The 23,769-nt window shown below is 46.9% G+C and overlaps 1 protein-coding gene across 1 annotated transcript in view; it reads right to left on the bottom strand.

Annotated features, from left to right (window-relative positions):
* DNER (delta/notch like EGF repeat containing) overlaps nucleotides 1–23,769 on the bottom strand; it is a 205,953-nt gene that overhangs the window by 73,439 nt on the left and 108,745 nt on the right. The window contains exons 2-4 of the mRNA XM_083178342.1: nucleotides 16,809–17,090; nucleotides 5,109–5,203; nucleotides 589–755 (exon numbers count right to left, since the gene is read on the bottom strand). Of these exons, the coding sequence (XP_083034468.1) occupies nucleotides 589–755; nucleotides 5,109–5,203; nucleotides 16,809–17,090 (544 nt within the window). The remainder of the gene's footprint in view (nucleotides 1–588; nucleotides 756–5,108; nucleotides 5,204–16,808; nucleotides 17,091–23,769) is intronic.

Genomic DNA, 23,769 nt, shown 5'->3' with positions numbered 1-23,769 from the left:
TTCCTAACCCTAAATCCCAGTACCAGCTTGACCCAAACCCCGGCTTGACCTTAACCTCACATATTCCGGTATTAGCAGTTCCAGCATCAGTATACTGAGCGCTGGTATCCTGACTGCCAACATTTCTCAGTTGACGTGCCACCCAATGTTAACTCTACTGTATGACATTTAGGATCACTCTAGAAGTCCATTGAAAATGTGGGATGCCAGGGCCGGCGCCACCACTAGGCAGCTTTAGGTATTTGCCACTGGAGGGCGGCACTTGGGAGTTGAGAGGTAGTGCCACAGCGGCGCCCGCACCATCCCCAACCCCCTTGGAGCCAGGTGAACGCAGCGGCGCCCGCACCGTCCCCAACCCTCGAGGAGTCTGGTGAGCGCAGGGGTGCTCGCACTATCCCCACACCCTGCCCGTCGTGGAGGGCCTCGGCAGCGGCGGCCGCATCCCCTCCCCTTCCTCCGCCGCAACTCTCCTCCTCTCTCCCCCCCTGTCGTGGAGCGGCTCAGTGGGATGGCTTACAAATATGTTGCAAATTGTATCAGCTGCTACACAACATGGTTCCAACAGGATTAAAGAATAAACTTCCTTACCAATGAAATAATTATTTCCAAGAGTTATCACTTCCTCTGGGAAGACAAGACCGCCAGGAGCCTGAAGAAGGGTCACACTTCTTCCATCTATAAGAGAACATTGGTTGAAGCCTCCAGCTGTCACTTTCCATAGGAGAATCAGGGAAGCAGTAGGATCCTGGGAGATTCTACAGATCCAAGAGGACAGGAAAGTGTCAGCCTGTTGCATCAAATTGTCAGATACAGATTTGTCATAGCCTCGCAGAATTCCTTCCCAGCCTTACAGGAGGAAAGTGACCTATTTTACTGACATTATTTATTTTTATTACTATTCCCACAGGTAAAATAAATTCTTGCACATAGTAATGTAAAAATACCTGCTTCCCCTGGGTGCAAACTCTGCTTCTCTCCAGAGAGAACAAGAGAAATGCAGGGAGGAGTGGGGGGGAAAAGATTTTGTGGCTACAATGAACAGGTTTAAAGAAAAAATGTGATGTCTTAAAAACGTAATTTGCTTGGAAAAATGCATTGTGTGTGTGTTTGTTTAATACACCGCAAATTCTTAATATAGCCATTTACATTGGAGTTTACATCAAATGAAGCTTATAACTCAGCTACAACAGTGATTAATTAAGCTTAAACAGTGATAGCATAATAGGGTCAAGCCATCCGTCATGCTGGTAAGTGTTTTTGTATCTATTTCTTACCCGGATAGCGATAATCTGATATGCGATTGCTAGTATCTGGCCATCTACCCTAGAAAAGGTTATATAGTCACTAATGCTTGCACACTTCGAATAAGCCTTTTTACTTATCCATACTCTTTATAACTACAGCAAGCCAGAGGGGCCAAATGCCCTCCATGAACTCTTAAGCCGTGTATACACAAGCGGCCGATGTGTGCATCCATCGATATTGGCAGCGGCAGGGACCTGGTGGGGTGCCAGCATCAGAAAGTGCATACACACTTGCCGATGCCGGCGGGGAGGGAGTGATGGGGAAGCATGACTCTCATTAATGAGGACCTCTCTCATCTGAAATTTTCAGATGAGGGAGGGGATCCTTAGCGATGCTGTGTACACACTAGATGAGATAGTAAAAGATATTGCTCAGAAGGACCCTTCTTTTGTGTTTGGGGCTTTATTTCTGCTCTTTTTGTGGGAGAGAAACAATGTGCGCTCTCTGTACATATGCGTTAGTAGCGCCTCTGGAGAGAATTAAGCAGATGGGTGCCGGACGGCACCCTGACAGTCGGGAATCAGACAGTCAGGGCCCCGACGTCGGAATCCCGACTGCTCCCTTGTGGGGTCCACGACCCCCATAGAGGGAGAATAAAATAGGTAGCGAGCGCAGCAAGCCACTGTGCACGCAGCATGGTGAGTGCAGCGAGCCTGCAAGGGGCTTTGTTGCGCTCCCCCCACTGTGCAGTCCGGATTCCAACGTCGGGATAATGCCTGTCGGAATCCCGACTGTCAGTGTGTTATACCACACCCAATCAGATACATCAGGGTTGCCGACTCTCCCGGAATGGCCGGGAGTCTCCCGAAAATCGGGACCCCCTTCTGGCCCCCCGGAAGGGTGGGCAACCCTCCCGGATTCAGGGGGGACCCCCCCTGCGCCCCGGATCGCGGCATTAAAATGCCGCAATCCTCGGGTCTCAGAGGAGGGGCCGAGCTAAAATGACACAATCGCGTCATTCTAGCCCCCTCATCTGAGACCCGAGGATTTGGCAGTTTGCCATAATGGGGGTGGGGCTTAGTGATGTCACACTTAAGCCCCGCCCCCTGAGCGGCTGCTGGAACTGTCCTCTCCGGGCTTCTCCCGGAGAGGAGAATTATAAAGTCGGCAACCCTGAGATACATAGGGAGGAAAGGCAATAGAGGGCTGAGTCTCTGTGGAGGCAGTAAGTGGGTAGAGGGTTGCTGAGGTAAACAGAATTAACTCAGCAGCCATGTTGGGTGAATACAGTATATAAAAAATAGTATGTATTTGGCTCCCTATATCATGCATGTCCAAACTGTGGCACTCCAGCTGTTGTGAAACTACACATCCCAGCATGCCTTGCCATCGTTTTAGCATTCCCTAATAGAAAATTGTGGCAAGGCATGATGGGACTTGTAGCTTCACAACAGCTGGAGGGATATAGTTTGGACATGCATGATCTACTGTATATATGTCTAGTGTCTGTGTCACTGAAACACTGCCGTCTGTTGGCAATAAGTGAGACTACATCTACTAGCTTTCGAAGCATTAGCTTTGAGTGGGCTTACTGGTCATTATATATATATATATATATATATATATATATATATATATATATATATATATATGTCTAGTGTCTGTTTGTGTGTCTCCGAACTACATCTCTTTCTCTCTCACACATGCACAAATACAGAGGCAATTACAAGGTAGCAGACTAGCTTTCTAAGCATTAGCTTCAAGTAGAATTACTAGTATTATTATATTTCTAAATATATATTCCTTCAACATTGGTGGTGTAACGGTTAGCATTGCTGCCTCGCAGCACTGAGGTCTTGGGTTTGATTCCCCCCACAGCTTTAACTGTAGATCCAAAAATATACTGGTAGGTTAATTGGTGCCCAGAAAAATGAACCCTAACGTAAATGTGTGTGTGCGTGTGTACATGTGGTAGGAAATATAGATTGTAAGCTCCACTGGGGCAGGGACTGAAGCAAATGGCCAAATATTCTCTGTACAGCGCATTGGAATATGTGTGCGCTATATAAATAACTGGTAACAAATAAATATTTTGAAATTGCAGTTTATCCCTCGCAAATAAATTCAGCATACAGTATATTATCAATATCACAATCTACATAAGGTCAACATAAATATAGGGGGTGATTCAACACTGCTCCATAACCAGCGGTCGTTCGCTGCCTAGCAGCCGAACACCCTCCCCCCGCCACGAATCCCCTCAGTAACATGCAAGGAGACATATGCGAACACATCCCCTCGAATGGGGCCGAAGGGTAGAGAAATCGTTTGATGGTCGCTGACCATCGATTGAATTTTCTCCTCTTCAGAAAGAAAACTCAGTCAGAATTGACTTTAATTCCTTCGGTGTCGGCCAATAAGGAGGCGGGTGCTGATGTCCTCTGCAGGCAACGGCCCGCCTGCGTTCCCAGGGGAATGCCCAGAGTTTTCATGGGGACACCCATGAAACGCTGGAAGTTTCCCTCCAGACACCCCCTGCCCACCCCTATTCCTCTCCTACGCATACAAACTCCTCCGCAACTGTGATAGTCCCAAAGGCGTTCATACAGCGCCTCTGCGCATGCGCAAATATACGTATGCGCAGAGCCGCACAATCGGTCCCCAGAGCGAATAGCTGGGGACTGATTGATCATGAATCAGGCACATAGAGAGAGAGGGCCAGATGTATCAAGCTTCAAAAAGTGATAAGGTGGAGAGTGATAAACAACCAGCCAATCAGCTCTTTCCTGTCATTTTTCAAACCCAGCTTGTAACATAGGAGGTAGGAGCTGATTGGCTGGCTGTTTATCACTCTCCATTTTATCACTTTTTGAAGCTTGATACATCAGACCCTGAGTACTGTCCAATCCATTTACGCAGGAATGCATACTGCCCACACCATGGGGATGTAGGGAATGGTAATGATTGATCTGGTTGCGGAATTCTGGGCACTCAGCTTACTGTGCACTTCTGGCACCACTACAGCAATGCCCCAAATCTGATGCAGTCAGGGATCCTTTGTAAAATGCAATGCATGTAGCAATGGCAGCCAGTCCTCTGGAGGTGGTGTAAGAAACCAAGGGCACTCAATCACTTCGGTGAGTCTCAGCCTTGATGATGCTGCAGAGCATGGATGCCAATCCCCATGCATTTTTTCAATCCTGGGAATCGGGATTGAAAAATGCTCAATTCCCGGTATTCCCAGGATTGGCCTCCCTAAAAGAAAAACGCCCCCTTCCCTCTCATTAACTTACTTAGGGAGTGGGGTTAGCCAGCAGCTTTACGGCAGGTGGAGGCAGTCGCTGGGTGTGGTGCCAAATGGCGGAGCTGCTGAAGTGGCGGGCGGAGCTTCTTTAGTGGAGCCGGGAGCGGACAGTGAGAGAGTTCCGGTGGCGAGGTGCAGCAGTGAGGCCTGTGCAGCGTGACCTATGACCTAGTCACACTGCCCAGGCCGCATGCCAGGGTCAGGAACAGTCGGGCAGCTTCTGAGCGGTTGTTCAGAAGCAGACCAGCAGTAGACTGCGCATGCGCAGTCTATTCCCCAAATTCCGGGATTAGATACTGAAATCCAGGACATTTTGGGGCAATATCCCGAGATCCAGGCGATACGGATATTGGCCACCCTACTTCAGAGTTGCACAGCTGTGGCATATACAGTAGAGTCCAGTGATAACAGATGCAAGTCTACAAATACAATCTACATATGGATGCACTTCTGCTGCACATTTGCAGTACTTATGCAAACGTACATTACACCCAGTCCTAATGAGTCCTAAAGTGTATAACACTACATTTACAAATACTGTAGATCCAAAAAGTCTTACTTCACGGATGTGTTCTCTGGAACTTCAAAAGTCACCAGTCGCCCTCCTGAGGAAGTGTTAGAACTGGCATTTCCACAGGCAACATCTGGAATTATCTGGAATTAAAAAAAGATAAAAACATAGGAGTTTGTTTATGAGGCAGTGTCAGGTTTTTGTACTGCTGAGCCACGGAAATAGCTGAAGCCAGACGGAAATAACTGAAGAGGTGCACAGTGTGAAAGTGTAACTATTACAAAACGCAACCTTGTACCTCTGTTCCCTCTTCTTCCACACACATTAGAATACTAAGGGGGGGATTCAGTTCTCTCAGTGGGATCTATTCATGAAGCAGTGAAAAGAGTGGAGAAGTGAGCCAGTGAAGAACTTGCCCGTGGCAACAAGTTTGAAGTAACATTTATCAAGCGCATTCTATTCTAAATTATATGTAGCAGCTGATTGGCTTCATTAGGCAGCTTCTCCAATGACTCCCTTCTCAACTCTTCACTGCTCAATGAATAGACCCCAAGGCATATGCCTTTGCGATTTATGAGTTTGCACATTACCACTTATTAAGGTATAGAACATGCTAACGCATTTCTGAGCATCTGTATGGGGCACAAGGAAAAAGTAGAGATGGAACATTGCCATACAGCGCCTTCACAATGGGCAAAATTTACTAAGAATACAACAATGTCTCAGCTGTATTCGTATTTTGTATACAACTGAATATGACTGTTATCGGTGGAGTATTTTATTTACACATTCGTGTTCTGGAGCATGTACAAAGGTGCCGTATTTTTGAGATTTGTTTTTTTCGATGCAGTATGGAGTCGTATTTTCTTTGGCTTATTTTTTTACAACTTATACTAGAATACTAATTGTATTATACACATGTTAAAAGTCTGATTTTGTGAAATACAGCTGCAAATGAAGGTGTATTTTTTGGGAGTATTTATTTACAACTTGTACTAGACTGCGCCTAGAATACGTTCGTATTTTGAAATTCGACTTGATAGTAAATTTCAAAATTACATTGGAGTAATGCAAAATTCAAGGCATATTCTTTCAATGGGGTGTTAATTCGTATTTTTGTAAAAATACGAATACGACAGGTTGTTACGGTCATAAAATACAAAATACTAACGTTATTCCACATTAGTAAATTTTAAAAATATGAATACGTGCCCGAATACGAACACGCCAATTCCTACCGTATTTTGCTTAGTAAATTTCCCCCAATTACTCCTAAAATACAAGACAACAAAAACCTGCAGCTCTCTCACATGCCACAATGTCAAGGCTTATTACTTAGACTTGATTTATATATTGCAGCGCTATACAGAAGATATTTGCTCATTCACATTAGTCCCTGCCGCAGTGGAACTTATAATCAATATGCCCTACTGGGGTGGTTTAGGGGCCCTTGTGCAGTCTGTGTGGACCTCCTTCTTACTGGCAGCACAGGAGGCTTTGTTCATACGCAGGTCTCCAGTAACATGGTTACATATATATATATATATATATATATATATATATATATATATATAGCAATGGCTCTGCGGGCGGCACTCACGGATATAAGAAACACGCGGACACAGCAGTGTAGCTTAACGTTTCAATTCACAGCGGAATTTTCATCAGAAGCTGTGAATTGAAACGTTAAGCTACACTGCTGTGTCCGCGTGTTTCTTATATCCGTGAGTGCCGCCCGCAGAGCCATTGCTACATACTACGATTACCAAGGTGGGCACCCGGAGCTGCATTGTTTCAACTAAGCTGAGTGCCGAATACCTGGGATTGTATATATATATATATATATATATATACACACACACACACACACACAGTATATACTGGCAGAAGCTCAATCCATTTAGTGATATTACTCAAGTACATGAAAGATATTGGTAACTAGGTGATTCATCGCGCCCTACGGGCGCTCTTCACACCGTCGTAAGGGGCTGCGCCCCCTTAATTTGTGAACGTTTGTATATGAGAAATATGGTTAGAATTGTATGAAAGATGCCCTGTATTGCAACTTAGGAGTCCGCGAATCGCGGGAGGGGGGGTCGCGGAGGGTGCCGCGAATTGCAGGAGGGGGGGTCGCGGGGGGTGCCGCGAGGGTGCCGCAACTCCCCCTCCCGCGATTCGCGGCACCCCCCGTGACCCCCCACCTCCCGCAATTCGCGGCAACCCCCCACTGGAACCCCTGTGAACCCCGCCCTCCCGCGATTCGCGGCACCCACCCCCGCGACCCCCCCTCCCGCAATTCGCGGCACCCCCCCCTGTGATTCGCGGCAGCTCCAGAATTGCAGGAGGGGGGGGTCACGGGGGGTGCCGCGAATTGCAGGAGGGGGGGTTGTGGGGGGGTGGATGCTGCGAATCGCGGGAGGGGAGGGATTGCAGAGAATCGCGGGAGGGGGGTCGCGGGGTGGGTTGCCGCAAATCGCGGGAGGGGGGTTACGGGGGCGGGGGTTGCGGCGATTCATGGTAGGGGGGGTCGCGGGGGGTGTGCCGCGAATCACGGGAGGGGGGGTCACGGGGTGGGGTGCCGAGAATCGCGGGGGGTGTGTGTGTGCCGTGAATCGCGGGAGTGGGGGTTGCGGGGGGGTGGGGGGGGGTGTGACGCGAATCGCCACAAGAAAAAATCAACACAGAAAGGTCAACACATGTAAATGTTGACATAAGTGTGGCACTTCATTGGTGTCCATGTCGACACATGAGAATGAATATGAAAACATTCAAAAAATGAAAAAAAAAACTTCAAAAACTCATGTCAACCTTTTTCATTGTCGACCATAGCCATGTCAGTGTTTTCCATGTGCAATTTAATTCTGGAGCTGCCGCGAATCGCGGGGGGGTGCCGCGAATTGCAGGAGGGGGGGTCGCGGCGCGGGGGTGGGTGCCGCGAATCGCGGGAGGGGGGGTTACGGGGCGGGGGTTGCGGCGAATCATGGGAGGGGGGGTCGCGGGGGTGTGCCGTGAATCATGGGAGGGGGGGGTCACGGGGTGGGGTGCCGAGAATCGCGGGGGAGGTGTGTGTGTGTGTGCCGTGAATCGCGGGAGTGGGGGGAGTGGGGGTGGGGGGGTGGGGGGGGTGTGACGCAAATCGCCACAAGAAAAAAATCAACACAGAAAGGTCAACACATGTAAATGTTGACATAAGTGTGGCACTTCATTGGTGTCCATGTCGACACATGAGAATGAATATGAAAATATTAAAAAAATGACAAAAAAACTTCAAAAACTCATGTCAACCTTTTTCATTGTCGACCATAGCCATGTCAGTGTTTTCCATGTGCAATTTAATTCTGGAGCTGCCGCGAATCACGGGGGGCTGCCGCGAATTGCGGGAGGGGGGGTCGCGGGGGTGGGTGCCGCGAATCGCGGGAGGGCTGGGTTCACAGGGGTTCCGGTGGGGGGTTGGCGCGAATTGCGGGAGGGGGGGTTGCGGGGGGGTGTGACGCAAATCTCCACAAGAAAAAATCAACACAGAAAGGTCAACACATGTAAATGTTGACATAAGTGTGCCACTTCATTGGTGTCCATGTCGACACATGACAATGAATATGAAAAAATTAAAAAAATTAAAAATAAATCTTCAAAAACTCATGTCAACCTTTTTCATTGTCGACCATAGCCATGTCAGTGTTTTGCATGTGCCATTTAATCGTGGGGCTGCTGCGAATTGCGGGGGGGGGTGCCGCGAATCGCAGAGGGGGGTCGCAGGGGGGGTGCCGCCAATCGTGCAAGGGGGGGTCGCGGGGGGGTTCTTTTTGCCGCGAATCGCGGGAGGGAGGTCGCGGGGGGGGGGGGTGTTTTTTCCGCGAATCGGGGGGGGTGTTACGGGGGAGGGTTTGCCGCGATTCGCGGGAGGGGGGTGTCGCGGGGTGGTGGTTATGCCGCGAATTGCGGGAGGGGTCGTGGGGGGGTTCTTTTTGCAGCGAATCGCGGGAGGGGGGGTCGCGGGTGTGTTTTTGCTGCGAATCGCGGTAGGGGGGGGTCGCGGGGGAGCTGGTGTTTTTGCCGCGAATCGCGGGAGTGGGGGGGGCGCGCGGGGGGGGGAGGTTTTGCCGCAAATCGCGGGAGGGGGGCGCTCACCTGGTGGCTGTGGAGTAGCAGTGCTGGGCAACATGGGAAGGCAGTGGGTGTCTGGCACTGTCTGTGGGCTCACTGGGCTGGTTCTCTGTCACATACCTCCCAACATGACCCTCTCCAGGAGGGACACAATGCTCTGTTTCTAGACTTCCCCTTAATGTATGATTGCCATCACCTGTTTTAAACAGGTTAATTTCTCAGAAAGGTGTTCAGCACAGATGAAGACAATCACACATTAAGAGGAAAGTCCAGGAACAGAGCGTTATAGACACAGACACCCACTTTGAGTGACAGATGTAGCCAAATATATAGGAGATACTAAGTAAGAAAAAGCACATGGTTCCCCCCAGTACACTGAGTGATATCAGTAACCAGATTTAGAAATTACAGTTTAAAAACTACTATAATTCAGAGATCTTGGTGATATATATTTGCAAATATATGGGTAAGCCCTAAGCCAACTGTCAATGCTGGGGGTCTCTATTCTATTGCTATATTTGGTTGCGGCACCCCAAAAAAATCAGATAAAGCCCAGAGCAGCACCTAAGGTTGCCACCTCTTCAGGATTTCCTGGATTCTTCCTGAATTGGTGGCAACCCTCCAGGACGTTTTTGCAGTCTCCCGGAATCCGGGTGACTAAAAGCCTTCACAACCTCCCAACTAAGTGTGCACACTGTCAGGGGCATAGGGAGGGTGGTTCCAGTGGAGAGCAAGCTCCGGGCGCCAGAAAGGCCACAGGGCATGCACAGTGTGTCTCCAGCACTTGGGAGTTGCTGCCCGCCCCACAGCTCCCTCTACCTTCAGAAATATTAAAACTGGGCCTTGGGAGAGGAGAGGGCGGAGGAGCACTGTGCAGCTAACCACTTAGGATGCTGCAGCAGTGCTTCCTCCCAAACTGAGCCTCAGAGGAGAGATAAGCCGGCTGCTACTGTGTATCAATCCCAGGGGAACTCTGCCGCCTGTGCTGTCAGCTGAGGAAATGGTGAGGCCAGTGTGGAGGGGGGGATTTGTGTGTGTGTGTGTGTGTGTGGACGGTCAGTGTTTGGGGCAGATATGCATGTTAGAGAAGTGAGGGGGTGGGGGGAGGTTGCTGTGAAGTTGTTGTCACTGGTGTCCGGGTGAGGGGAGGATGTATGAAGTATCTCTGTGTAGCAGCTCCCCAGTGAAATAAATGTTAGTAAGTTTAAGAAGCCAGAGCTATGTACTAAAGTGATACAAAGGTGATGAATGAGTTAAAATGTTAAAGGAATAGTGATCATGATCATGGCTCTTACTTAAATATAACTGCATACCTAGAGCAACCCCATGTGGAATGTCAGGACTGACACCTCATCTTAAGGCTACCCCCCTTATGCCTCTAATAATATTTGCAAATATATATAACCAAGATCTCTGAGTTCTACTAACATAAGGGTTACTGATATCATTCATTGGTCATGGTCATGGGTCATGGTGCCTATGTTGTTCCCAGTGACTGTGCAAATGAGTGAGAACAATATCAACCATGCCTAAACCAAGGTTGCCCATGTGCACAGCCCACCCTGCACCCATTATAAATACAAAGGAGCCTCCATCCGACAGCCGGCATCAAGTGTCATCTCCCATCAGAGCACACCTCGGTCTCCAAGCGGCGTCATACAATCTGCTGACCACGCTGTGGCAGAGCGCTGGCTAGCCCACACACGCATTGCCAAGTTGCAGGCAGGAGGCGGACATTGCCGGGGAGACCCGCCAATTGAAATTACAGAGGACACACAGCCGGGAAGTACGGGACGCCGATTAGAGCAGGTGCCGCAAGTCAATTACAAGCCGGCTCGCTGCACTGAACCATGCAAGTTCAAGGAGTGCAGCTGGAGCTGACTGTTACTACAAGTAGCAAACACTGTCACTGATCACGAATTGGCATCTACATCTACGGCATTGGAGGTAGTATAATGGCACTGGTTTATATATAACAGAGACGGATTCGGCATGAAAAGCCGGTGGTCGGGATCCCGGCGTTCAAAATCCCGACGCCAGAATCCCGAACGCCGAAATCCCGACAAGGGGGGAGACGTGGATCGCCCCCCCCCCCCTTGCGGGCTCGCTGCGCTCGCCACGCAGCGAGCCCGGTGCCTCGCTACGCTCGGCACACTAATTTATTCTCCCTCCAAGGGTGTCGTGGATACCCACGGGGGGAGAAAGTGTCGGGATTTCGGCGTTCGGGATTCCGGCGTCGGGATTTTGAACGCCGAGATCCCGACCGCCGGGATTTAAACTGCATCCCACAGAGACAGTACTATCTATATCTATATCCATTTGGCCTAATTATAATACTGGACAGTTTCAAGTCATTTGCAAGACTTTTGCCAATTAGCGCAGCTGAGACTGTGCTGGAGAAATAAATAAATATATACATTTCTAGTTGGTGGCTTACAATCCATTGTTCCAAGGGACTATTTACATCACCTGAATATATTATTATTAATCCCGACTGCAAACCACCAAGCACCAATTGGTATACAGCAGTGGTAGCCAACCCTAGCCCTCGAGAGCTACCAACAGTTCACATTTTCCAGACAACCTAGCTGCTGCACAGCTGCACTCATTAATCACTGACACATTTTAAAAGATACACAGATGGAGCTAATTAGCTCACTTGTGATTCTGGCCCTTATTCTGGTTGGTGCGGTAATATCCGCGTGCGTTCGTGCCGCCGATGTTTTGTGTCTGCGCATGTGCAGAGGCGTCTCTGCGCATGTGCGAGCGGGGCGTACTGCCAAATCCCGCATGAAATGTGAACACTCCGAACAGGGGGTGGAGAGGGGCGTGAAGGGCTATTTGGGCTCATTACCATATGCATACGCCCCGCGTTTCATGGGCGTTCCCATGCAAACGCTGGGCGTACGTATGGTAATGCAGTCGTGACGCACGTGTAGGGGGCGGACATATGACATCGCCGGATGTCAGCTGCCCGCCCAGATCCCTGCTTTTGCACGGAAAAATGTCCGTGTGGTCTGAGGTTGCGGGAGCTGGTGGACCACTCGGTCCTGCATTCGATGGTCTGCGACCATCGAATGATGGGGGAGGTGCCCTGAGATGGAGGAGGCGTATTCCATGAAAAATACACGTGTGGTCCGTTCGGCCAGCTTCTTACCGCGTACGGACGGAGTTGGCGATCCGTATGGAAGGCGGGGTTTCGCACGCACGGTCCTGGCCGCATATTCAGATCCGGCCGCACCGATCAGAATAAGGCCCTCTGTGAGGAGACCTGCAAAACATGCACTGTTGGTAGCTCTCGAGGACTAAGGTTGCTACCCCAGGTATACAGTATGTATTAATTGTTCTTATATTTATATATTTTTTATAAGTATTGTTATATTTGAGTATATGCATGCATTTATTATTTTAGCTGTCTTTGTGTAGTATTTATTTACTGCTCAGTTTTGTGTAATAAAAATATAAATTGTAATAATTGTTTTTCTGTGCACTCACAAGCGCCCATACGGTATTACTTCTAGAAATACACCAATGACTCACTGCCACATGCACACACACTAGGGTTATGGTTTTATTGGCAGTCCACTAATCTGGTGAAAGCGTTATACATTCCACCCAAATTCTTCTGGGTCTTCCTGATTTATGGTTTAAAATAGAACCTGCCCCTGAAAGGTAGTGATATCTGCACTACACACTGCATATCGGGACCTTTTGGCCGATACCTTATGGCAAGTCTGATCAATACAATAGGCTTATTTACAAAAATAAAAAAAAACAGGACATCTGACTGATAGGCCATACACACGGGGCGATTTAATCCCCATTTCTAAAGTGCCTACACACGTAGCGATTTTAAGTCATTTTCTAAGCAATCTGACTTGATTAGATTGCTTTATTTAATTAAGCACATATTGCTGTGTGCATTTTTTTCCTACATGTTTGGTTTTGGTGTGGTTTTGCCTTGTAAATGATAGCCTTTTTAAAACTACAGCCATTCTTGGATGAAGTCCCGGACTTCTGGATTCTCGCTCCCTATTACATTTACCCCCCAAGAATATGTATCTGATAACCAACTGGCATACTAGTTTTGAACCTGAAAAAATAGTTGTTTTTTTATGAATCCATTCATCCAGTCTACAGGCTCCTCTGAGGAAGCCACAAACCAGTAGGGTGAAACGCACTAAATAAAAAAGAAAAATGAAAAAAACTGCCGACTGCCAATGAAGAATTTGCACTTATTTATGTCTTACAGCCTAATTCAGCATGGATTGCTAGTTAGAAAAAGCAGTTGCCTGCTATCCAAAAGTCACTGCCCAGACACAGTCATAGGGGACACAGCTGAGCCAGCGAGGGGGTTAAATGGCGGGGATCGCGAAAACAAGCGACCCTCGCCGTTTAACCCCCGTACCGACCGCTCACCATATTCAATGTTCCGGGGGAACCCTCACCAGAGGGACGCTGCTGCATTTTGCGACGAGCCTCGCTGTTCTGGGGGCCGCACACGCCGTTTCCACGTGGCTGTAAAAACCCAGCGAGGTAGAAACGGCGTATGCAGGGGGGTCAGTTGAATACTGACCGTGCGAGCTGTGACAGCGTGCAGTCAGCACTGCTCGCTGTCACAGCTCGCAAAAATCATTGAATATGCCCCATCCCATAATCAATAGGATTGCGAGTTCTCTGATTAAGGATCCATGCTGGATTAGGCCCACAGGGCCTGATTCAGACCTGGATGTAGTTTTGCAAAACTGCAAAGCCAGCGGCAGGCCGGTCATGTTTTGGATCGCAGTGGTTGCGAGTGACATCATGCAGCCACCTCAGCCCACTCAGACAACCCCAGAAACCGCTATGTCACGCCCCCGCATCGCCACGTAGTAGCCCACTGTCAGAACTTAATCTACGATTGCGAGTTGATTGCAGTTTAAGTTTTTTGCACCGCCGTAAGCATGCATGCATGCGCAAATATCAGTAACATCGCGATCTGTGATTTTCGGAGATCTGTGTTTTGGTCTGAATTGGGCTCATAGTTCATTATTTTGTTCTCATCTCATTTTAATTATTTACTGGTTCATAAAGCTTTGATTTCAGAGTTTCTTTATTATTGATACATTTTATTGTTTAACCTAATTCATTATATTTTTCATTGTTTATTATTCCCAATTTAATTATGGTTACTAATGACTTTATATTCATTCATCATTCATATTTTGGGCTTGCCTACACAGCATACCTACACATTTTGTTATTCTCTTTGTCAGTTTTATTTCACAATTACTTTATTTCATTATTTTTAATATTCATGCACATACTGCAAGCCACATTCATTCATACGCATTACATTTATTGGCTTCATCTGCCGCATTAGTTACTGTAGTACACTCATGCCCTCATTCAAGACTGATCGCAGATGGTTGGGAAGCTGCGCATACATTATAGGTCTTGTGCTCTGAGTTGTTTGGAGGGATGGACAGGGCAGCCAGCATTGCCGGAAATGGTCTATTCTGTGGTGTATCCTGACCGCAGGCTCATGTAACATTTCTGCAACTTGTAACTTAACTTAAACAATTGTTTGGTTTTTAGTTATATTTCGAAATTTACCCCCAGCTAATACGCATAATTGCAAATAACAATATAAAGAACAGGTGTGCAGGGAGGCAAGTTGGTCAAAGAAAAGAAGACATCTAAAACAGAACCACTTAACATCATAGGGGTGTATTCAATGCTTTCTGCGAGCTGGGACAGTGAAGTATTCAGCTGACCCCCCTGCACACTCCGTTTCCCCCCTCGCTAGGTTTTTGGAGCGAGGGGGAAACGACGTGTGCAGCCACTAAAACAGCGAGGCTTGCGCTAAATGCAGCGGGCTCCCTGCATTACCCACGAGCCTCGCTGTTTGGGGGAATCCTCGCCGTCCTCTGACAGCGAGGATTTCATTGCCGCGTTGAAAAGGGTGAGTGGCCGGTGCGGGGGTTAAAGAGCAAGGATCACTTGTTTTCTGCAATCCCCGCATTTTAACCCCCTCGCAGGCCGCATTGAATACACCCCCTAGTGTAAAGCCCCCTCTCCAGAAAAGAGTAGCACAATATTCAGCAGAACAAGTAGGTAAATAAGGCAGACGAAACATCAACTGAAAAAGTTACTGGGGTAATTACACATTAAACAATGATACATGGGAAATTAGTAGGCAGCTCTACATACTGTAGAAAGTCTATAGACATCCAAACTCCAGGCACCAGGATAAATGTGATCTATACTTTACACCAAATTGGGATAATAATAGGAGTAAGTAATGCACCATAAGGAAAAACATAAGCTCCAGTCTTTAGTATCACGTATCTCTTTCAAAAAAATATAAAATATATTTAAATAATAGATGTCCCACCACCATTGGATATTTGTGAAACAAACCTGCATGCAGCAGGGCAATAGAAATAACCAAATAAGATGCACATGGAAATATGGATGGCACTGAAACACCCTCCATCCACAGCCCCCCAGCCTGCATGACCATAACATATCCCTAGTTTGTAAGAAAAGTGCTCTCAACCAAACAAGCATTGGAATCATTAGATGGAAACCAATCAAGACAGTAACAATATTAGGCATTAAGGACAATGATTGCCAGTTTGCCACCCAGATAATATACATGATGTTTTCCTCATCATTCATATGTGAAATCATCCCACTGGTGCTCATTACAGTGTATTCAGTGCTGGAATTGAGCTAGTAAATGACACAGCGCGCCTACCCTTCATCTCTGTCCTTAATAAGGACAAATGATCAGAGCGAGATGAAGTTTCAGTGTATTGTAACTTGAAGAGGGAAGAGCAGAAACAGTGTCAGAATTCTGATCAACTCAGTGTTTTACCGGGTAGCCTTGGAGAGTATTTTATTCAAAATATTCCTTAAAATAAATGATATTACGGGAGAAAAAAAGAAATAAAGCTTATACATATATATATCAAAAAGGGTTTACTGTAAATATGGGGAGTGTCAGGGGGCATGTTTGGGGGCGGGGTACCTGTCACTTTTAGGCGGTTATTTTGGTTGATTCACAAGGCTGTATATTTGCAGCCTTGCGAGTCCACCAAACCCAGCCTTGCGAATGGTTGGCTGCTGCCACCCATTCGCAAGCGCGATTCGCACGCAGGGCATGCGAATGGATGTTACACAGTAACATTCGTTCGCAGACCTGGGGGATCCACCAACATCTATCGATGGTCACTGACCATCGAAAGATGTGGAAGGTGCACGCATATGTAACAAGGTTGCTCTGAGCAATCATAGATATGCGTGCAGGCTGGGAAGTAAATGGGCGAGCAGCTGACATCCGGTGATGTCAGCTGCCCGCCCCCCGCACCCGCGTCATGGCCTCATTAGCATGAGAATGCCACAGTGTTCTCATGGGAACGCCCATAAAATGCTGGGCATTCCCATATGCTAATGGGGTCGCCAGCCGCCCCTCTCCGCCCCCCGCCAGCTGACCTGGGTGGGTGCACCCAGCGAACAGTCAGTGGATGCACCCACCCTGCATATGCACATGCACAGAAATGAATGAAACCTGAAGAAGGTCTTTAAGTTTGCTGGAAAAGTACATTGATTGTAGTAGTTTAAAGGGTCTATGCAAATGACATTACTGCCCTCACTCACCTGCACTTCATCCCATTGGAGGGTTGTCACTTTCTGGCCCACCCTTGGTCTCCATGTTGGAAGTGCCAATACAGCTGGGGAGTGAGGCACTTCCAAAGTGGGCTCTGAAGTTGTCTGATCAAACTCTGGCATTTCAGTGATGGGGTCATCTGCGGAGTCAAGAAGTGGAGAATCACAGTTCACCCCATTGAACCCATCTCTGCAGATACACACGTAGCCGTCCCCGTGGACACTGCAGTTTCCATGGATGCAGGGCTTCTCTCCGCAGGGGTCTGTAACAAACTGGAAGAAAAATATAGGTAATCATTAGTTAGGGAATTACATCTGCTCCTTCGATATGATTTTATACACTTTTCTCAACTCTATCCTGACCGCATGCTCTTGTTACATTTCTGCACCTTGTAACGTAACGTTTAATTCTGTTCCGCAACACAAGACAATAAATTGAGTGCAAAACCTAAATTCCCTTCATTAGTCCCATATGTATCATAAACTATCTAATGATATCTCCATTAGTGTCAAGATTACTTATAGCAAAATGCTTAATCTCTGAACTTGGTGACATATTTTAACACATACAAATGATATAATCCTTTCTTTTATGACATACTATGTAAAGCATTAAACTCTAATAGGAAATCCATATGCCCAGTTACAATAACACAAGTTGTAAATGGTTCACTGCCTCATAGCAGAAAACAATCACTTTATGGCCCTGGTTTCCCTTCTTTATGACAGAGCCTATATTTTAAAATTGTTACGCTTCTGTTTTCTCAGCTATAACTTTTATATAATTAGCGCAAGACAATTATTTTATCCATAACGAGGGACCTGCAGCCAGCTTTGCATGGGAGCAATTTCAAGTGTACATGAGCTACAACCTATTTTTATCTTTCTGTCTTTGCATAATGGTAATACAATATTTGACGTGTTCAGGGCCGGGTTAAGGCTGGTGGGGGCCCCCGGGCAACAAATTTTTGTTGATATTTGTATAAAAAATATTTTTTTTTTGTTTCAAACATCGGTCAGGAACATCACAACCATTGGAGCATCGCGACCACTACAACATCTTAAAAAAAACAGCAGTAACAGCCCAGGTACACTGGGGGGGCTTGGGGGGAGGTTCATTTACACTTCCCCAGCGGCTGCTATTGTCTGGAGCCGCTGGGATAGGGTTCCTGCCATGCTGACCAATCAGCAATCGGCAGCAGGGCAATTGCTGGGAGAGAGAGCACGGGGAGGCAGAGGGACCTGAGTGTGCTGCCTGTCCCTGGGGGCCCCCACAGACTGCTTTTTAAGAGACTTATAAAGCAGTCTGTGGGGGCCCTGGGACGACCTCCCCTATCGCCCCTTGGATAATCCGGCCCAGGATGTGTTGACACCACAATAAACGCTTTTACTATGGATGAAACGGCCCTGTGTTTACTCTCACACTCGTGGGCCACTCTTTTTCTTTTACTTGCTTCACTAAAATCGGCACTGCTCTGCTCCCTTTTGTCATAGATCAATCTCCATGCTACTCCTAATCAGCAGCCCCAGCCTCGGGGAGGGAGGTAAGGATGGTGGCTGAGGCAAAGTTACAGATGGGGAGAGTGGGTTAGAGTAACACATGAGAAGGATAGGCACACATGGGGAGGGGTATCAGGGGCATGCTTGAGGAGGGTCAGAGGCACAAATAGAAATGGGGTATAGACAAGAGGGGAATAGAGCCAAAGATACAATTGGGGAGGCAGTTCTAGAGGTATTCATGGGGATGGTTGGGAGGGTGCATATAGGAAGGGAAGATGATATGTGCAAATGGGGAGGTAGTAGGCAGAAGCAATCACGAGAAGGAATATAGGCATGCTTGGTGAGGCAGGATGCATACTTGGTTAAGAAAGAGACAGTTACCTTTATGAAGGGGAAATAATAGGTGCACATAGGGAGGTAGGAGGCAGAGGTCTCATTGGGAGGCAGGTAGGACAGAGACATGCTTGATAAGGCAGGGGAGAAAGGTAGGAATGGGGAGGCGAGATGAAAGGTGCACATGGGGAGGAAGGAGGCAGAACACTCATTGGGGAAGGGAGATGATAGATGCATATGGGGAGTTAGTGAACAGAGACACTCATCGGGTAGGGGTCAAAAGCATGCTTGGTGAGGCAGGGTGCAGAGGTACATATGGGGAGGATGATAGGTGCACATGGAGATGTAGAAAGGCATAGGTTGGCGGGGGGGGGCAGTGGTACAGAGGCACTCATGGGAAATACTTTTATATTACTGATGACACAGGGAAACAGGTGAAGGAAGAGCATTAAGGAGAGATGGGTGCGGGGACATATGTGGAAGATGAGATGTAATAATTTTCTGAAGTCTTCTATGATAGCGGTTCTCAAACTGTGGGTCCTGACCCCAAAGTGGGTCCCAACCACCTCAGCATGGGGTCACGACTTTATGTTGCTGATCATCAGGCTAATGTGTCTGTGGAGGGGGGACAGGGTATAAATCATTAAATAAACACCCACTGTTCCCTCTTCCATCCCCCTGTCACCCTTTTCCATTCCCCCTCATTACCCACTGACCACCCATTTGGCGGCCATTCAGTAGTAACTTGATGGGGTCCTGTAATAATTTTTTTTGTCTGAAGGGGTCCCAGAGCAAAATAGTTTGAGCACCCCTGTTCTATGAGAACACAGCTGCTACAGTACCACTCTTGGCCATTATGTGCAGTGTAGAGCACTATCACGCTTCTTTCTGAAATTGTCACACTTACTAAAAAGTCACTGCTCAGCTCCCTTTTGTCATAGATTAACGTTTTTTGTTTTTTTAATATATATATATATATATTTTATTGAAACTTATGGGCCCCATAGATCAGCAATTAATTGTGACAATCCTGAGATCTGGAGATGATTGCCACAATAATTTTAGATGTGTGGGCTCCCCCTTTTGGCAATCCCAATCAAAAATTAATAGGGATCGCCAATCGATTGCTTAATCAGATTTTTAAACATGCTTAACAATCTGGTATTATCTGCGGATCTTTTTTATATGTGAGGGCATTCCCCGTCTTCTTCATCTATTTACATTATGAACAGCTGAATTGACAATCGATTGGGCAATTTCCAGATATGAAGATGCAATCTTTAGATGGAAAAATCTGCCGACCACTGAACTAAATCTGTAATGTGTGGGCAAGTCAAATAGATTGTAGAATCCATTTATCTGGCCAAAAAATCCCTGGATCTGGAAATCCATTAATTGTGATTGCTGATGTATGTGGCCCATTAGATGGTGAAGTAACATATAGTCAAAGTATGGTTATATAGAATATACAAAGTTAAGCAAACAGTATAGATTCCACGTATGTAATAGTTCAAGATAATTACATATCTAATGATAGAAAGTTTCAAACTTCTTTTTTATTTTTTAAACTAGATACAACACTATCCCTCACACAACTAAAATAAGGGGTTACCTTGCTCAAAGCGAGCTGCATAAATTACAAGGATTACAGGCATGTTATGAGACTCTCGTAGTCTACAGGTTGTTATCATAGGTGCCGATTTATGTTTTTGCTGGTGGGTGCTCAAGCCAAAATATAGAGGAGTGGCTTCATGTTGAAGGGGTGTGGCCACAAAATAATACCAATTTATATTACAGAATACAGTTGTCTCCAATATTCAAATTACGGCAACAGAGTTCCACATACATAAATGCCCCCACAGTGCAGGTACATAAATGCCCCCACAGTGCAATTACTCCGCGGACAGAATACACTCTTCCCGGCATACCGTTTCCCAGGTGGTGGGTCCGGCAATGTGGGTGCTGCAGCCGCAAATTAGCAAATTAATATGGCAGCCCAGCAGTGGGATTCGTGTCTGTGGGTGCTCGGGCCCTATGGTTGTTATAACCTGCTTTCCGCCTATAGAAATGTGTGCAAAATAATATTTTGGTTTCATCCAAAATTAAGAACAAAACAACAAAAAACAACATTAAATCAAACAAACCGTTAATGCCTGCTTAATCTCCAAGGGTAGATTAATTTTTTTTTACACATGAAATTTATTTGACAAACTGCATTACAATCCATCAGGATTAGCCTGTAGAACAGATAGACTCTTACCTGGGACTTTATTTTTATAAATAGAGATGTAACAAATAGGGTTTCCGGAGCATTTAAACAAGTGGATCGTAATCTAAAACTGTAAATTTCAATAATTTTGATACCCCTTTCACATCGCACTTTTAAAACGGTATATTGCCGTTTTTTTTTCCATTTTAAACAGTTTTAGGCTGCAATGTGAAAGTGCCAGAGTTGATTTACCGGTTAAAGTTAACCGGTATTTCAACATGGTTAACAAGCAGAGTCCTACACGTTTTAAAGCCGTTTTTTTGGCAGTTTGAACAGCTCTATTTCAATGGCTTGAAACGTGTCCCTTGGGGGTTAAAGGGGTTGAATGTTTGAATGATATTAAATGATTTTTAAAACGGTTTTCACCTGCAATGTGAAAGGTCTCAAGGCTCAGACCCGTTTTAAAGTCCCATTTAAGAATACCGTGTCATTACCCATTTCTGCAATGTGAAAGCAGTATTAGTTTCCACAATCTCTACATTTATTATTAGTAGTGGCTGTAGTAGTATTAATAGTAGTAGTTGCAGTGTTTATAACTGGGGGAACCATTATTTATTTACTAGGAGAAACTGTTCCAATGCAATTTGCTAAGTTCATGAGTAACCTAGGACTGTATTTCAAAGGGAGTAAATAAGACACACAGAAATATCTGTATTGCTTATAAGTCATGTCACCACTGAAGTAACTGAGCATGGTCTACTGCAGTGGTTCCCAAACTTATTTGAATCACGGGCAAATGCTTTTTATCGATAAATGAAAATTTTCTTTTTTTAAATGAAGTGCATTGAGTTTATATGTCACAGTTATCTGAGGGACAGGATTTGCTTCTGTTTGTCCCCATATTTTATAATTGGCAGCCACAAGCACTGGTTTTGCTTGGTACATTTACCATAAATAATATGAATTGATCCTGGTCCACCAACCCAAGGCACCCCTGCAAGTGTCCTGAGGCACCCCAGGGAGCCTAGGCACACAGTTTGGGAACCATTGGTCTACTGTGTACTTTAAAACAAACAGGAACACTCTGGCAATACTAATAATGGCAGTACAATATGTTCCTAGCTTAGGTAGTATCTTGTCTGTAAGGTGCCCAGTGGTGAGAATGGTATTATCCAAGGTGATTTTTTTCGGTCTGGCAGGCATTTTATCTGACTGTCAATGCCCAGCATCTGTAACAAATGGCAAGTTTCCCAGAAACCACAATTCCAAGTAATAAAGGCGAGAATAAACCATAGAGAACACCAGTGTAAACAACACAGCTTGGGGTTTAGAAAGAGTGTTCATAACTGTGAAACCCATACAAATTGTTGTCATGCCATGCAGAGTACACCATGGGGGTTATTCTGATGGATTCATTCCCCGGCGTGTTCGCACGGGGGACCGATGTTATTTTTTCTGCGCATGTGCAGGCTCTCTTGGCGATCGGACTCGGCGACTAACATAGTCGCCGGCCCGTCTGCACAGAGAAGTGCGGGTTGGGGGCGTGGGGCGGCTGGGCCGGGTCGTGCCCATGGGAACTCCCAGTGTTTTAAGGGCGTCCCCATGAAAATGCTGGGCATTCCCATGGCATTGCGGGCGGGACGAGGAGTCATGTGATGTCAGCCGCCTGCCCTGTCCGCAAATACTGTGTAAGATATACTGGTAGTCTCCACTGTAGTATAAACTCTGGTACTCTTTACTTAGAAGGGCGCCCATCGCGGGCATCGCATGTACATCGCATGCCATTATAATGGCATGCGATGCGACCGATGCGATGCCCGCGATTTTACATAGAAATCCATGTTAAAATGTAAATCGCGTCGGTCAAATCGCATGCGATGCGACCGACGCGATTACCACAATTTCCCATAGGGAACAATGTTAAATGTCCCAATTGACCCGATTTGACATAGGGAACAATGTTAAATGGCCCACAGAGGCCAAATAGGCACCCTGAAGTGTGAAATGGCCCCCCCAATTGGTAACGCCACCCCACGATCAACGTCAACCCGAAGCTTGGCGAGTGCAGCAAACCCGCGAGGGGCGGCGGTACGCGTCCTACGACCTTTTCGTGGCGAGCGCAAAGGCTTCACAGGTGTCCGCGTCCCCTCGCGGGGCTCGCTGCGCTCACCCCACTTTCTATTCTCAACTCCACGCCGACATGGATAGTGGGGGCATGAAAAGGTCGTAGGACGCATACCGCCGCCCCTCGCGGGCTCGCTGCGCTCGCCACGCTTCGGGTTGACGTTGATCGTGGGGTGGCGTTAACAATTGGGGGGGCCATTTCACACTTCAGGGTGCCTATTTGGCCTCTGTGGGCCATTAAACATTGTTCCCTATGTCAAATCGGGTCAATTGGGACATTTAACATTGTTCCCTATGGGAAATCGCGGTAATCGTGTCGGTCGCATCGCATGCGATTTTTTGGTCGCATGCGATGCGACCGACGCGATTTTTTACCTTGCGATGCCCAAGATCAAAATCGTGGGCGCCCTTCTAGGTAAAGAGTACCTAAACTCTTTGCTGGGAAAGTCTCTCATTGAGTGGGTATGGGTCATTGGGTGGTAGACATGTATTGAGTCGACCACTGAAGGTGGACATGGGACTAGGTCAACACCTGAAAAGTCGACACCTGAAGAAGTCGACATGGGTGTAGGTCGACACAAGCATTAGGTCAACACAAGCATCAGGTCGATAGTCAAAAGGTTGACATGGCTTTTTCACTTTTTTTTTGTCCCAAATGTCGACACAGTAGATATGGACACCCTGTCGGTGCACCGCGTCCCCTCGTATGGCACGGTACCTCCCTACACTCAGCAGACTATTCTATTCTCCCTCCACACTCTAGTGGATGGTAGGGCATAAAATACT

Source organism: Crinia signifera, chromosome 3 (assembly GCF_055691185.1).
Source record: "Crinia signifera chromosome 3, ASM5569118v1, whole genome shotgun sequence".
Taxonomy (NCBI): Eukaryota; Metazoa; Chordata; class Amphibia; order Anura; family Myobatrachidae; genus Crinia; species Crinia signifera.
The sequence above is the reverse complement of the archived record's forward strand: the minus strand, read 5'-3'. Positions and strand labels throughout refer to the sequence as shown.